The sequence below is a fragment of the Musca domestica genome, unplaced genomic scaffold (genome assembly GCF_030504385.1).
Source record: "Musca domestica strain aabys unplaced genomic scaffold, Musca_domestica.polishedcontigs.V.1.1 4, whole genome shotgun sequence".
Lineage (NCBI taxonomy): Eukaryota > Metazoa > Arthropoda > Insecta > Diptera > Muscidae > Musca > Musca domestica.
In genome coordinates, this window is record NW_026712328.1 from 22,105,744 (window position 1) to 22,120,920 (window position 15,177).

Here is a 15,177-nt window from a genome sequence, read left to right on the forward strand (position 1 = left end):
AGATCAAGCGGTGACTTGGAAACGCTTCCTAAGTTTATACGGAAAGAACTAAATGGTATTAAGTTTTGTATTGGGTGGAGGCATAGGGCTCGAATCCTCAAATTTGATATTGAGGTCTCTGTTGGTAACTGGAATTGAGATATGGAAGTGGTTTTGGAAATGTGTGCTATAATTGTACGAAAAGTACTAAATTTGATATTGGGTGAAGTAAAAGAGGTGAAATTTGATATTGAAGCCACTGTTTGAAATTGTTTTGAAAAATGCGTACTATAATACTTCTTCGAAAAATACAAGATTTGGTATTGCATGTTGGGGTAGAGATAAAACTCTGAAATTTGGAAATTTGGCTCTGTTGGTGTCTAGGCTGGAGAGAATACTCCGAACACAATAGTCCAACGCATCGGTATCCGGAGATTTTGGTGGCCATTGTGCGCTGGAAATGAAGCGAGGAATCTCATTTTGGGTGGCGCGTGCTGAATGCGATGGTGCGGAGTCCTGTTGGAATGTCCAAGGTCTGCGGCCAAAATGCCAAAATGTTTGCCTGCCCAAGGGGTTATTACACCCCCCCCCCCAGTGTTTTCGCGATAATATTCGTTATTTATTCTGATGCCACGGTTGATTAATACGAGCGGAGAGTGACTATCGGCTGTTATGGCCAGCGCTTGAGTTCTGGTGGTCAACCAAAGGTGCACTTTTTCAGTTGACCTCTTTGGCAAGTAAACACGATCATTTTGTTTGTTTACAAACTGCTAGACAAGGAATGTTTTCTCATCGGAAAAAAAAAACCAAATTCGGCAGATCACCACTTTCGGCCAAGCGAAGTAACTCTTTAGCTCTTTTGAGTTTATTTTCTTTCTGTTGCGGTGTAAGTTCTTGCACTTTTCGGAATTTCAATGGCTTTACCCCGAACTCATTTGTCAATATTTGCCGAATGGAATATTGCGATATGTTCAGCTCACAAGCCATTTTTCGGCTATCTTCCGAACGAAACGAAACTGTGGGGCACACATTTTGTATCCATAAAACGAAACCTATTAATATTTTATATGTTGTTACTTTTCGACATATTTGTCAACAGAAATATCTGAAATTTACCCAATATAGGTCCACTTATGTATGTACAAAGTGTGGGTAATAATAACTTTTTGCATGCATGTTATCAAATTCTTGTACCTTTTACAAAGGTGTGGTTCGGCACCCAGAGAATAATTCTTCTAGAATTAATACATTTGAAAAAATAAAATATAATTATTGGAATGTTTTCTAATCTGTCACTAAAACCGTGAAAAGATCGAATATCGAAAACGGCGACCTGTGTTTATAATTATATGCCAGATACGATTTAGATTTTTCTTAAAAAAAAAAAGTCAGAAGAACGTTACCCTGTGATTTAAAAACTGTGCCTTTACAAGCTCGTGTGTTTCAGAAGTTTTGTGAAGAAATGGATAGAAAAGGTACTGATACGTTTAGTAGAACTATGGCATAAAGTATCAATATACCTTGGCGCAAACCCCAAACATATTGAACGCCAACAGAATGAATATTTCCAGCTTAAAATGACATATTTGGCGGGTTTCTTTCATGTTTGATAAACTGTTTCTGCAAGGTTCAACCTAATCCGTCAGAGATGAAAAAGCTCGAAAAGTCAAGTTGAATATGTAACTCATTTCTGGGCCAACTAATATGTCGACAAAAGCAAATGAAGAGCTCATTATCGGATTTTCGGTTATGGTCAATGTAAAAATATATAAAAATATATATTGGATATAGCAAACTTACTTGGACTGAATGTTGCTAATATTGAAATTAATGCTTAATCTATAGTGACAAACCATTGAGAATTCATTTGAAGTAGATCATACCACCTATCAACCTTTGGCTTTAGAACAGTTATAATTTGGTTTAAGTGGGAACTAACATATGGAAGGCATATCCAATTCTGAATCAATTTTCACCAAATTCGAAGGAGACATTTTTATCTTTTGTACCAAAAAAGAAGAAAATATTTACCTTCTACACAAAAAAAAAATCTTAAATTTCAAAGTTTACAGAGGAGGACCATTGCACAACTTTTCTGTCCCAAACTATTTCAAGGTCTCTATATGTAAACTCTACAAACCAACAGTGACCTCGATTTTAAATTTCAGAATTTCAACTCTATCCATAATGCCAATAACAAAATACAAAAAGTTATCGTAATCGGTGTCAGCTCTATCCCTTCACTCAATACCATTTTTTTCAATTAAGTTTCGAATAACTAAAGTAAGCATTTCCCAACCCGCCTCCAAATCTCAACCTCAGATAACAACACTTTTATAAATATCATCTTTAAGACGTTAATCACTGTTCCTTCAACTAATATCAACATTTGTATTACTTAGTATTTTTCGTAAAATCTCAATTCCAAATTTCCAAACGTTCCTCTAAACCGCGGTATCTATTCTCCTACAGTAATCTTAATTCCAAATTACAGGATTAAAGCCCTATCGGCTCACACAAACCAAAATTGGACCAAATTTATAAGAATGAATTTCCAAAACTTCCTACATACCCCAATCCTACACCCTAAATTTCCCAAACTACCTCCATACCTCAATCATACAATCCCATAGAAATATTATTTCCAAATTTCACAATTCAAGCCCTATCGGCTCACCACAAATTCAATTTGTACAAGTTTTAATACACATAAGTACACGTTTCCATAACAACCGACATCATACAATCCAATAGAAATCGAATTTCCCAATATCAGAATTTCAGCCCAAATCCTAATTTTTTCAAATGTAGTATTTAGTAAGAATTTCCAAAGCTACCTACATATCACTCCCACAGTAATCCCAATTCCAAAGTTTAGCATTCTATACTTATCGGTTCGCCTAAATACAAATACAGATAAATACGAATTTCCAAAACTTCCTACATAACCCAATCTCACACTCCAACAGCAAATTTATTTCCTAATTTCAAGATTCCAGCTCCATCGGTTCACCTAAATCCAAATTGTACCAAATTTTACCAAATTTAGTTCATTTTAGTACATATAAGTACAAATTTCCAAAACTACATTCATATCCCAATCCTATACTCCGACAGTAATCTTATTTTAGTGTCATTTAGTACACTTAAGTACAAATTTTAATATCTATGTAGTACCACATACAGTCCAATAGAAATCTTATATTAAAATTTCAGGATTCCAACTTTACCGCATCGCCCAAAACTTATTTTCTAACAAATTAAGTACCATTTAGTACACATAAGTACGAATTTCCAAAACTTCCTGCAGACCTCAGACCGACAGTGCAATAGTAATCTGATTTCCAAATTTCAGGATTCCAACTTTATTAGTTCGACCAAAATGTAAATTGTACTTCATTTAGTACCATTTAGTATACATAAGTACATGTTGCCAAAACTACCCACATACCCATTCGTACAATGCAAAGTAATCTTATTTTCAAATTAAAGGATTCCGGCTCTATCGGTTCACCCAAATACAAATTGTACCATTTAGTACTGTTCCTGCAAATAAGTACAAAATTTTTAAAATTACCTCCATACCCCAATCCTAGACTCCACCAGTAAAAATTTATTTAAAATTTAAGAAATCCTGCTCCATCCGTTCCTCCAAATTCAAAGTGAACTTAATTTAGTACCGTTAAGTAATTTTCATATTAATGAGTACATACCTTCAAAACTACCTACCTCCTCACCTCGATCCTACACCTCAACATTCATTTCCATTCCAAAATTTTAAGTTTTTAGCTCTATCCGTTCACATAATACGAAATTTTACCAAATATAGTACATTTTAGTACTTCTCGTACACTTATGATGCGAATTTCCAAAATCCCTTTGGTACATCCATCACTCACTCCCTTAGTGACCCTAATTCCAAATTTAAGAGTTCTATTTAGAACCATTCAGTAATTTTCATACCGTTCTAGTACGAATTTCCAAAAATCCAGTCTTATCTGACCCTTTTGAACCAAGAGTGACCCACACCCAAAATTCCAAGATTCTAGCTTCATCCGTTTCGTCTGGGTGTTGATGAATCATTAAGTCAGTCAGTCAGTGAATTACAGTCAGGACATAAGCACTCCCTGGAACATATTCAAATATTCAATATTCAGTATTTCAAAGGATTCGGCTATAATTTCTGTACAAATTGGCTGTAATTTGGGACTTTAAAGTGTAATTGGATAAAAATCCGCTGAACAAACAATTTTTGGTACAGGTCCACATTTGAATTGTCTGATTTGAATTATGTGGTTATAAAGTTTAGAAAAAAAAAATCCTTACAAACCACACAAGAGTTCTATATAGGCCTTGAAATATTACCCATTCAAAAAATCTTAGAGATGTTAAAACAACTACTTTCACAATTTTTAATTTTTTGACCATGCCATTTTTACTTATTTGAATTAAAGAATAGACGAGCTGAAAGCTTTAAGCATATTCCTTTATTTTGCCATTACGATTTTCCACCTGTACTTCATTTTTTAGTATGGGTATTAAGGGCATAAAAGGATACTTGTTTTACTTCATAAAGAACACGCATATGCCAGCCTTGTATGATAGATATGTACCAACGTCAACAGGTAGAGCAATAGTTACTTTACCACATTAGAATAATGAATTTTTATTACACCCTGGTAATGCCTTTTTTAAACATTGTTTTTTTTTAATATTTTCGTAAAACCCTAATATACACGTGCGGATGGAAACAATGTCTAAGATTTTTAAATATGTAGGTACCTGAAATGTTTACATTCATTTGTTATCACCAACATCATTATTTCATTCCGAAAGATAATACCCTCGCCTTACTCTCTTACCTAAATGACTGGGAAAAACAGTTAATCTGTTGTGTTTCTCCTTCCTATTGGATCTCAGATTTCAAATAGACTTCGTTTTGTAAAACAAAAAGACAAGATTCTCTTTTTATTCTCTCGGTGGAGGATATCTCACCAAAAAAGAAAAAGTCAATAAAAATAAGAGGATCACGACAAATAAATGACTTTAAGAATACAATATTTCTTCGGGCATCACATTGTTGTTGTATTGAAGTGCTAAAGTGCACCCGCCGCCACTTTAAAAGATTAATTACAATAATGATGCACTCCAGCACGCACGTAGCCGTACACATTGTCCACACACTGTTACACACATACACGTGAATATGCTGTGCACCAACCACCAACCAAATAAACAGTCTCTCATTTCTTCTTCCACAAGTTTCACTTGTTAATTGTCATTTTTGATTTAGTTGAACACCCAACATCGGCTGCAACGGATCACCGGATCAAAACCGTCCTCGTCGTTTTGTTTTAGAAATTGTCATCCTCCCTGAAGTGCAGATCAACGACTTTGCTTTGACTCTCTCGTCGATTAGACTCGAGAAATAATATCGGCACTGACAGCAAAAACAAAAAACAATAATCATTATTTTAATTAAAATAAAAACAGAAAAATAACACAAAACTTCCATAGAGTATTGTTGCTGTTGTTGTGATAAGACCGTTCGTTCTCTGTGCTATTATTATTCCATAATTCCATTTTACTTGGCTGTGTAAACAATTATTATTGTCAGTTCAGGAAGGCATGCTGCTGTAGCATCAGCCGCATCATCGTCGTCAACATCAGCACCGTGCCTGCAGCAATAGAAAAGAATTGTGCGTAAAAGTATTTTCCCCAAACCTAAAGTTTTGATCAACAGAATCTAAAACAATTATTAACTGATGTGCTGCTAATATTGGACAAAAATCATAAGACGTTGTTGTTTTCATACATTTAACACGTTCATCATAAAATTATGTCGGATACCTATGTGATAAATAATATTGAGGAAAATAGGTAAGTGACAGGTGATACAATTGAAGACAAGTGTTATTAAATTTCATTAAGTTCTAAAATAACGTCTAACATCGGTTTCATGTAGAGGAAATACTTCAGAGGAATTGTAAATCGAGTGAAACATTTAAAAAAATAAAATAAAAATAAGTGATTCGAATATAAAATTACACTGTTACATTGGATTAAGGTGGAAATGTAGTTAAATACTGGGAATTTTATGCAAAGATGTTCTCGCCTATTTTTCGGGAAGGAAAAGTATCAACTTTTATCAAAGCTGATATAATTCATATTCAAATTTGACCCAGTAAAGGCTTGGCAGTACAGGGCGAGATAAAAAACCTGCAACAAAGTCAAAAGCCATAATTTTTACATTTTTTTTAATTTGATTGAATGAAAGCAAAAATGTCGGAAATAGCATCAAATTTTAGAATAAGTTTAGATTTGATCGAATTGGTCATTCAAATGACCAGTAAAACCGTCACACGCTGGCCGAACGTTGCTCTGCGGTATTTTGGCCCATTCACGGCGAAGGGCTTGCTAGGGGTGATCGTCATTTTGGTATTTTTTAGTGCCAACCTTGCTTTCCAAAATACTCAGGACACAATAGTCCAACTGATTGGTATCCGGAGATTTTGGTGGCCATTGTGCGCTGGAAATGAAGCGAGGGTGGCGCGTGCTGAGTGCGTTGGTGCTGAGTCCTATTTGAATGTCCAAGGTCTGCGGCCAAAATGCCAATTTTGCGTGTCCAAGGCTTTAATACACTCCCCAGAATATTTTCGCTATAATATTCGGCATTTATTCACACCATCGCCATGACCGACGCTTGACTTCTGGTGTCCAACTGAAGGTGCACATTTTCAGCTGACCTCTTTGGCAAGTAAACACGATCATTTTGTTGTTGTTTACAAACTGATGTACAACGAACGTTTTCTCATCGGAGAAAACCAAATTCGGCAGTTCACCATTTTCGGTCAAGCGAAGCAACTCTTTAGCTCTTTCCAGTCTATTTTATTTCTGTTGCGGTGTAAGTTCTTGCACTTTTTGGAATATCAATGGCTTTCCCCGAGTTCATTTTTCAACATTTGCCGAATATTGCGATATGTTCAGCTCACGAGCCATTTTTCAGCCATCGCGACGCGGGTTTCGATCAAGTCGCTTCTTTACTTTTCGAACCATTTCTGCCGATGTTGCTGTTTTCTTCGTCCACTTCCTTGACATTGGGCTACACTACCAGTATCACTGCAACGAGCGATGATACAAACACAAAAGATTTATTCCTATTTAAATGCTGGAGTGGTCTAACGATAGCCACTTGTGGTTTTCCAACCAAATATAAAGAAATCACACTATCACGCTTGAATTCCATCACGAATAACTTTTTTCCTTGTAAAATTCTCACCAAAATGCTTTTGTACGCTTGTAAGCAATATAATGAGCTGTCTCTGGAATAAGTTTAACAGCTGTCGGACGAGTGGCTTTGAAATGACAGCAGTCTGAAGTTGGTTGCAGTTTTTTCATCTCACCCTATATGTCTACCCCACCGACGAAACGTTAGTTTTAATAGAATAACTCATCTTTTCTCAACCAAAACCCCAAAAATAGCTGACAACTTCTACGAAACAAATATATGTTTATTTTCACATTTCGATAAAAAATGCTAATTTATTTGATTTTAAATAAAGTAAATGTCGGTTACTGGTTCATTAGGAGCACCAATCCTATGATGTATAAAGTAAAAGAAGGACCATAAAACCTTTGACTTTGAAATGTTTAATTTCCTACCAAAAAATAAGTTTAATAACACAAGGTAGCTCATAGCTAAGACGCATGGTGTTCATCGTATATCTCAATTTGTCTTATATTCTTAGTAATTGAAATATAGAGCGGAGAAACAATGCATTCACTTAATGGATTAAACATTTCACAAACTCTTCATCACATAACTCTTCAGTTCGGCCAGCTTAAACGTCGACATCCTCCAGCTCCGATATCTAAATTCCTCATAAAATAAACCTATCCCAAAACGTAATCCGATTAAAATTTTTCCGTACGAATGAAGACCAACATATCCATTCCAGAGTCTAAACCTTCAAAATTCCTTAAATCGGGCAGTACCGTTATATGAAGGCTATGACAAAACGATTCGACGGATTCTAAAAACTTTTTTAGGAGTTGACGTCCTCAGTTAAAATTACCGTTAATTCCCTTGGAAAATATTATCAATCCTTCAATACCCGAATTCGGGAGTTACTGTTGCATAAGAGCTATACAAAAATGTGGACCGTTTTTATACAGAGTTGATGAAGTCAATGAGAATGAAGTACATAATATTATCTCCATACCAGTTGTGATGGAGTTTATTAAAAGTGCAATGTACATGGGCGAAATACCAAACGAAGGACTCATCTTAAACAACTGCAAAGCTATTTTCTAGTGCCTCCGAAATTTAACACATATGACAGCAAAATTACTGGATCGTAAGCTCACCGTAAAAATACAGTACATAAGTTATAAGCCGAACTAGAAATAGATTTTCATCGCTTCAATCTTTACCTTTTTTCTCCAATAATAGATAGTCTTGCCCTTCCTCACAACCTAAGAGGCTCATATTTGTATACCATTTATATTGGTGTCATCGTTATTCGTTCGCTTCACTTGACCTAGCCGACTCAATTGTTGTAGTTCGATAGATTTGTCTCTGCCGATATCGCATACTTCTTATCATCATGATCTCACTTCGCTAACAAACAAAAGATGTTTACGGCTTTCTACGAAAATACCATGACCTCATTTGGAGTATTCCATGTAATTGCCCTTTCAAACCAGTCATAAAGTATGTGCAACAATTTCCAGAATCCCTTTGTCATCTTTGGCGAAAATAATATATTACTTTCTTCTTACACACGTTTATCTCATTTCAATCATAAGATAGACCTCATAAATCGTTTCAATAACTTATCAAATTATTAACGTTTCTTTTTATTTTTAGTAATTTGTACGAAATATTAAAGAACTGCGTCAATTTTAAATCATACGAAAGTCTGCCAAGCGAAGACTACAACGACGTCGTATGCGAGCTACCCGAATACCCGAGCACAATTTACTTGGACAACTGCCAGAAAATGATATCAACCAACAATGTTTACTCTGTTAGCGGTAACATCTCCAATGGTAGTTATAGCAGTGAAGATTCCTTGGGTGACAATATCCTTGAAGAAAATGGACGAATATCGTTGGCCTATGAAAATTTACGCACCATACCCAGACGTATTGCTGAGAAATTTGCAATGCAAACTAAATTTTTAGATTTAAGCTATAATAACTTTCAGAATTTATCATTTCTGACATTTTTTGAAGATTTGCATACGCTGATATTGGATCGAAATACCAATTTGGAAGTGAATTCGCTGCCGTTTTTGCCTAATTTGAAAATACTATGGTGAGTGTGGGGATGGATATCAATGCATATAATGTTGATAATGAATGTTGCTTTTTGTTTGACAGGATCAATAACTGTGATATTAAAAATATTGTGGATTGGATACAGCGTATACGCTCACAATGTCCCGCCTTGGAATATTTATCGATCATGGGAAATCCAGGCACAAAAGAACCATTCAATTACTGTTCCCTAAATATATACACAATGGACCCTTTAATCCTACCTGCCGGAATGATAACCGATTATAGAGAATATATTCTACAAATGCTTCCCAATCTGGAATACCTTGATGGGATTTCAAGAGCCAGTCTCTCGTCTACAAATCACAGCATAACAAATGGTGGCCATATTAATTCGTCACCCTCGCCAGCAAGTTCAAGAGGAAATGGTTCATCGTCCCACAGTCGAGATAATCGTAAAATATCGCCTTCATTAAGTTTCAAGGATCTCTTCAGAATAAATCGCCGCAAGAAATCATACCCAAGTTCTTCAACCAACTGAACTTGAAGTTCAGAGGAAAATTTTCCACATAGATTAGTGACCAATGGCTCCCAGCACAAACACAAAAATATAAAATTGTTGCGGTTATCATGTTGTGCATGATGGACAACAACGAAGTATACGAATCTAGTTTGATACCTAGTAACTAGACTGCAAGTTACAAATGAAAAGTTGATTTATGTCTTCATCGTAGGTTTTTTTATAATATTTCTATTTGTTTTGTTTGTTTGTTTTTAACACTTCACCCATTCTTATCGTTAGTAATTCTTCCATTCTGCTTGCTAACCATTTTATTATGATTATTAAAATAAACTGCCATCATTATTATTGCTATTATTACTTAGCTTAAGTCCATTGTTATTGTAAATACTTGTATGTTGCTTAAAATAATGGTTGATAATAAACTATTGGTTCTACAAATAGGATTAATTATATGAAAATCATCAAAGCAATAATATGTTCGAAATAATTGCAACTGAACAAATATAAACACATATATACAATATTTGAAATAATTGATTTACTCTAATGCTTTCGGTATGTTAAAAACGATGGTCAGGTAAGTAGTTGACCTATATGAATTTGCAATTTACAGAGTGATTATAAACGGAGTCCTTTTTAAAAATGTTTGACTAATATAAATGAAACTCAAACATTTCTGTCCTATACCATTATATAAAGTTTAATATTTTCTTATTGTTTTGATCTTAAGGTTAAAACTTTATGCCTCCTACCAAGAACACTTTTAACCAAGTATAATTTCAACATTGTTTCCACAAAACAATCAATATATTTGTTTTTATTCCATTGTGTGTGTTCTAGTATTCGATTAAAAGAATGGTCACTTTCCGACGTGTGCAAGGTTGAAAATAAAAACAAACAATTTCTGGATTTAAATAATAAAATTTTCTTTATATTTGTTGTTGTTATTTCCATATCATAATATACGAAATACAAGCTGTCTAATACAAATAATAATAATCATTTATAAACACAGTGACCCAATATCAGTCATTTTTGTTCTTCTTATCTCTGGTAGATTTTTCCATATGGAATAATAAATAAACCAAAATTGAAGATAGAAGATGAAACCCAGCCATACCTTACCATTAAACGAAAACAAAATAAATGTTTTTTAAGGGAAAAATTTAACTACTGAACCAATATTATAAGAATTCAATATTGCTAATTATTTTATAACAATTTTACCGTAAAACTTGTTTGTTAATCGTCTCGTATGTATTATTTTTATTTTTGTTCAAATGTTTTTATATAGGTCTTAACGTTTGGTGATTTGTAGTCATTGTTTTCATCTAAACTATACTATAGACTTTTACGCGTACGTATTTTGTGTATGTGAATGTGTGAAATGTAATGTCAAAGAACATCGAAACTGACTACTGTTGCTGATGTTGTTGTTGTCTAACGTTATGTGGGGGACATTCATTGACATAAAAGGCTTTTATAAATAAATGCTCTTGGTGTTTGTCATCGGTCTGGTCAATAGGATTTGATTTCCAAATGACCAAACGCACTCTCTAGCGAAGCAATCAATTTATCGTTATTTTCTATTTTTGACACCGATGATGTTAATTTATTTGCCTGATCCAAAGCCCATTGAGCCATTTTGTAGGCTTCTTTACGTTTTGAACCCAGAGCTCTCGAGTTTGCTATGCTACTGCAACACTGAAAAGATTACACACAATTTATTAGAAGGCTTTTAAAAGAATATTTTCAAATCTGACTTACCAAATAAATACCATAGAGGGCTCTCAGATTATTAGGGTTAAGCTTCAATGCCTGTGAATAATAGGTTCTTGCTATATCAATATTATCAGCACCTCCCTGGAAGAAATAAAAAAATGAATTGGTTGAGAAAATTTTATTATATGGACGTTTACAAAGCATATTCCCAAAAAAATAGTGCAATAGATCTTTTAATAGTATTAAGGAACTGCCAAAAGAACCCTTCAGACAAGATTATTGGTAGTGCGATAAAAGGAAAAAATTATTATAGTTTCAAAAATTAACTATTTTTTTGTAAATTAGTTTTAAAGGACTACTAAAATTTAATTTTTATTTCGATAATTTACCTGAAAAGTTTGTGTATGGCAGTTAGTGATATTTATCGTTAACGGCAGAATAGTTAGAGAATCCCACTACAGGTATATGACGAAACCCGATTCAAATTGTGGAATCGTATTAGGATATATTTTAATTGTCTATAATTGACGAGGATATTTTAATTATATAATTGGTCAAATTTAAGATATAGTAAAAAATTTACGCTAAAACGAGTCTAATGTTGTCTTCTGGAATACACAAATAAGGTATTTTCCTTTAGAAAGCAAGAAAACATGCATTCTGGAATTGCTAGTCAGTTGTAATGAGATTTGATTTTGGAATGCTGTTCCACTATTGACACATTTTAAAACTGAAATCTCTTCAAATTTTAAAGTGAGTATGGCAGACCTGCCGCCAATAGGGTTTAACAACTTAAGAAACATTCATATGTTTAATTGTCTATGTTATATAGATTATAATGTACACTTACAACACCAACTCAGTTTTACTCCTTAAAAATATTTTTATCAAATATATTATTTATTCCTCACCATGGTAGAAAAATACAGGTAACAGCAAGTGTTGTTGTAAAACAATCGTAACAACAAACACATACAAATTTGTTTTTGTACGTAATACAAGTGTCAGAGTTATATGTCCAAAAATGTAAACAAAATAATTAGTTTTCAATAAATTATTTTAATTTCAAAAATATATATTTTTGGAATTTGGATTATTAAATTTAAAATGCAGAAGAATAGTTCCTCAATTACTTAGTTTGAATGCTTTCATACCATTCCCCTGAAAGTACAGTTGTTAGTTGTATGTCCTAATCTCTCAACACTTCTAGCAATCGCTAGAAAATCGTGGAAAAAGCAATTTTAGGAAACATGAAATATACGAATATGTTGCTTAATGTCCTTTTTAACCGCGGAAAAAAATGATCACATTGCCCTGCAGAGAAATTTTATATTTAAAAATGGTATTTTATATTTAAAAATGGTATACCTATTGTATATCAAGAAATGAAATTAAATCACAAAACGTCATATTGAGCTTGACACTAGTATTACTATAAAGTAAAATCAGCTGGGACTTGCTGCTACCTGTAATAATTATACCATGATTCCTCACAAAAAATCGGTATGCTCATGCCACAATTACAGAAGGTAGAACAAAGCTACCCCTTAAATACATTTTTTTTGTTTTGGGGCCCTTATTCTATTTTGTTTTGAAAAAAAAAAAAAAAAATACACTAATTTGAAATTATTTCAAATTCGGTTGCAAAAAATGCAAATGACGTTAATAGCCAACACATTGTACGGTTTTGGATAAAATTTTCCTACTATTTTAGATTATATCTAGTGGAATAGCCCCAACATTCCATTCTTGTTTCGCTGGTTTTCCCCAATATAAGAATTTTGTTAAAAAAAAATAAACACAACCAACTGTTGCAAATTTAAAAGTCTATTTGACACGATAAGACTCCAGCACAGAATTCTACTTTCTTTGAAGTTGAGCAACCATTCTTATTGAACCATGGGTATGCTAACTATAGGGAACATATCATGGTACCACTACAAACAAAAAATTACTTTTTAATCGATTTGAAAATTCCACAAATTTAGTAAAAAATTAAAAAGAAAAATCACAAATTTGGTAAAAATTATGTAAGAGTGTATAGAATTTCCAATTAGAATAATTTGAATTCAATGTAATATAAAATTTGGATTCAGAAAAATGGAATTGTGAGTATGAGCAAAACTTTAAAATGCCGTCTACTGACATGTCCCTTATTAAAGGGACGCGTGAAGTCGACATGAGATTCTTGAGAATCTGTAAGGCATTTTACGAATGGAATATAAAAATTAGAATACCCTAGAACAGATTTATGAGAGGAATTATAAAATTAAAACTTCATAGTAACTTAAGTAAATATAATTTTATCTTATCACGATTCTCCGTTCATGTCTTCGAAGTATGCATCGTGGAGTCTTTAAAATCTTTTTCCAAATAATACCTAACGGTAGTATTCCAAATACTACCTCATTGTCTTATGCAACTCACCATAGTATAACGAATTTCGGCTAGCCTTTGATGTATTAAATGACTGTGTGGGTTGTGCAAGAGAACTTCTTCCATACAAAAGGCAGCTTTGGCATAATCACCCTCAGCCATATATAAATTACATAGTTCATGCCAGGCTTCTTGATCAGACATAAATCTAAAATTACCCAAAAAAATACATTAAAATTTGCAAACGCAAGTATATCTACACTTTACTTACTTTTTAAGATATTCGTTAAGTTCTTTGATGGCATCAGTACGACGTCCTTTGGCTTTTAGTATGGCAATTTTACGCTTTCGGGGAGCAGCATTGGTTTCATCTTTGGCAATTATAGCATCTAAAACATCAATAGCTTCGCTATAACGTTCCATAGCTTCAAGTCGCATTGCTTTGAATTTCATTACACGCATACTTCCAGGGAATTCTTGGCTCAATTCTTTTATGCATCTGCCGGCAATGTCAAAACGGGACGTATCTAATGCAGCCACAATAACTTGTTCCAGAATCAAGTGTCTTTCGTTGCCAGTTTTCGATACTTTGTCCTCTAGTATAGCTTCCCATAGCTGAATAACATCATCACTGCGTCGTTCATTATCTTCCCTCCATTTACGGAAGTGGTCGCGCACATCTGTAATAGACCAATTGCAAGTAGGTCATGTGTAATATATTAAACAAAACATATTTTATATCCGGCCGCCGATTAATTTATTTTTATGTAGTGTACAATGACGTTGCATCGTTACAAGTGTTTCAAAGTTTCATAGGGGGATTAAGGGAGGGTGGAAAATATGAATGTAAGGGTTCTTTGAGTTCTTGTTGATGGTAAGATATTATGCTTATTTTCTTACCTCTCCAGCTCATTTCCTCGTAGTTCAAAGCCATTTTATTAAACAGAATCAACACAGCAGCAAAGTTTCATTAATTTTCAGAATAAAATGTGAATATTTTCTTTGAAAACCAAACCTCAAAACATTCAATGAAGAAACAGACAACGTAGCGAACGGATTTTTTTCAGCGGCGGAGGCTCATCAATTGTAATCCAAACGACGGCGGCGAGCTGTCAGCTGTCGACGGCGACAAAATTTCGGCGCAGCAGAAAAAAAAACTTTTTAAATAAATTAATTTATACCATCTTTCAAAATTGTAATAATTTGCTTTAAAACATCGGCTTGTAATATTTTTCTCTAGTTTCTTGAGAGAGACTTTCAATTAATGTTTAAAAAAGAACAGGCGGCACATATTT

General features: G+C 33.8%; 2 protein-coding genes across 2 annotated transcripts; one reads left to right on the forward strand and one right to left on the reverse strand.

Moving 5' to 3' along the window:
* The first annotated feature begins 5,004 nt into the window (after positions 1-5,004).
* Positions 5,005-10,307, forward strand: LOC101891284 (leucine-rich melanocyte differentiation-associated protein). Its single transcript, XM_005182020.4, has 3 exons — positions 5,005-5,859; positions 8,849-9,298; positions 9,364-10,307. Exons 1-3 carry the CDS (start codon positions 5,819-5,821, stop codon positions 9,800-9,802), a joined length of 930 nt encoding a protein of 309 aa, XP_005182077.1. The 5' UTR covers positions 5,005-5,818; the 3' UTR covers positions 9,803-10,307.
* A 378-nt stretch (positions 10,308-10,685) lies between these two features.
* Positions 10,686-14,952, reverse strand: LOC101891462 (ER membrane protein complex subunit 2). The gene is made up of 5 exons (XM_005182021.4): positions 14,783-14,952; positions 14,154-14,562; positions 13,934-14,090; positions 11,552-11,647; positions 10,686-11,488 (listed from the first exon to the last, which is right to left on the reverse strand). Exons 1-5 carry the CDS (start codon positions 14,814-14,816, stop codon positions 11,303-11,305), a joined length of 882 nt encoding a protein of 293 aa, XP_005182078.1. The 5' UTR covers positions 14,817-14,952; the 3' UTR covers positions 10,686-11,302.
* Between the last annotated feature and the right edge of the window lie 225 nt (positions 14,953-15,177).

Coding starts and splice junctions, on each gene's coding strand:
- LOC101891284 (XM_005182020.4), top strand. CDS start 5,819: ATGTCGGATACCTATGTGATAAATAATATTGAGGAAAATAG. Junction 5,860..8,848: donor AATAATATTGAGGAAAATAG/GTAAGTGACAGG, acceptor TTTTATTTTTAG/TAATTTGTACGAAATATTAA. Junction 9,299..9,363: donor CCTAATTTGAAAATACTATG/GTGAGTGTGGGG, acceptor TTTGTTTGACAG/GATCAATAACTGTGATATTA.
- LOC101891462 (XM_005182021.4), bottom strand. CDS start 14,816: ATGGCTTTGAACTACGAGGAAATGAGCTGGAGAG. Junction 14,091..14,153: donor CTTAACGAATATCTTAAAAA/GTAAGTAAAGTG, acceptor GGGTAATTTTAG/ATTTATGTCTGATCAAGAAG. Junction 11,489..11,551: donor CCCTCTATGGTATTTATTTG/GTAAGTCAGATT, acceptor TAATCTTTTCAG/TGTTGCAGTAGCATAGCAAA.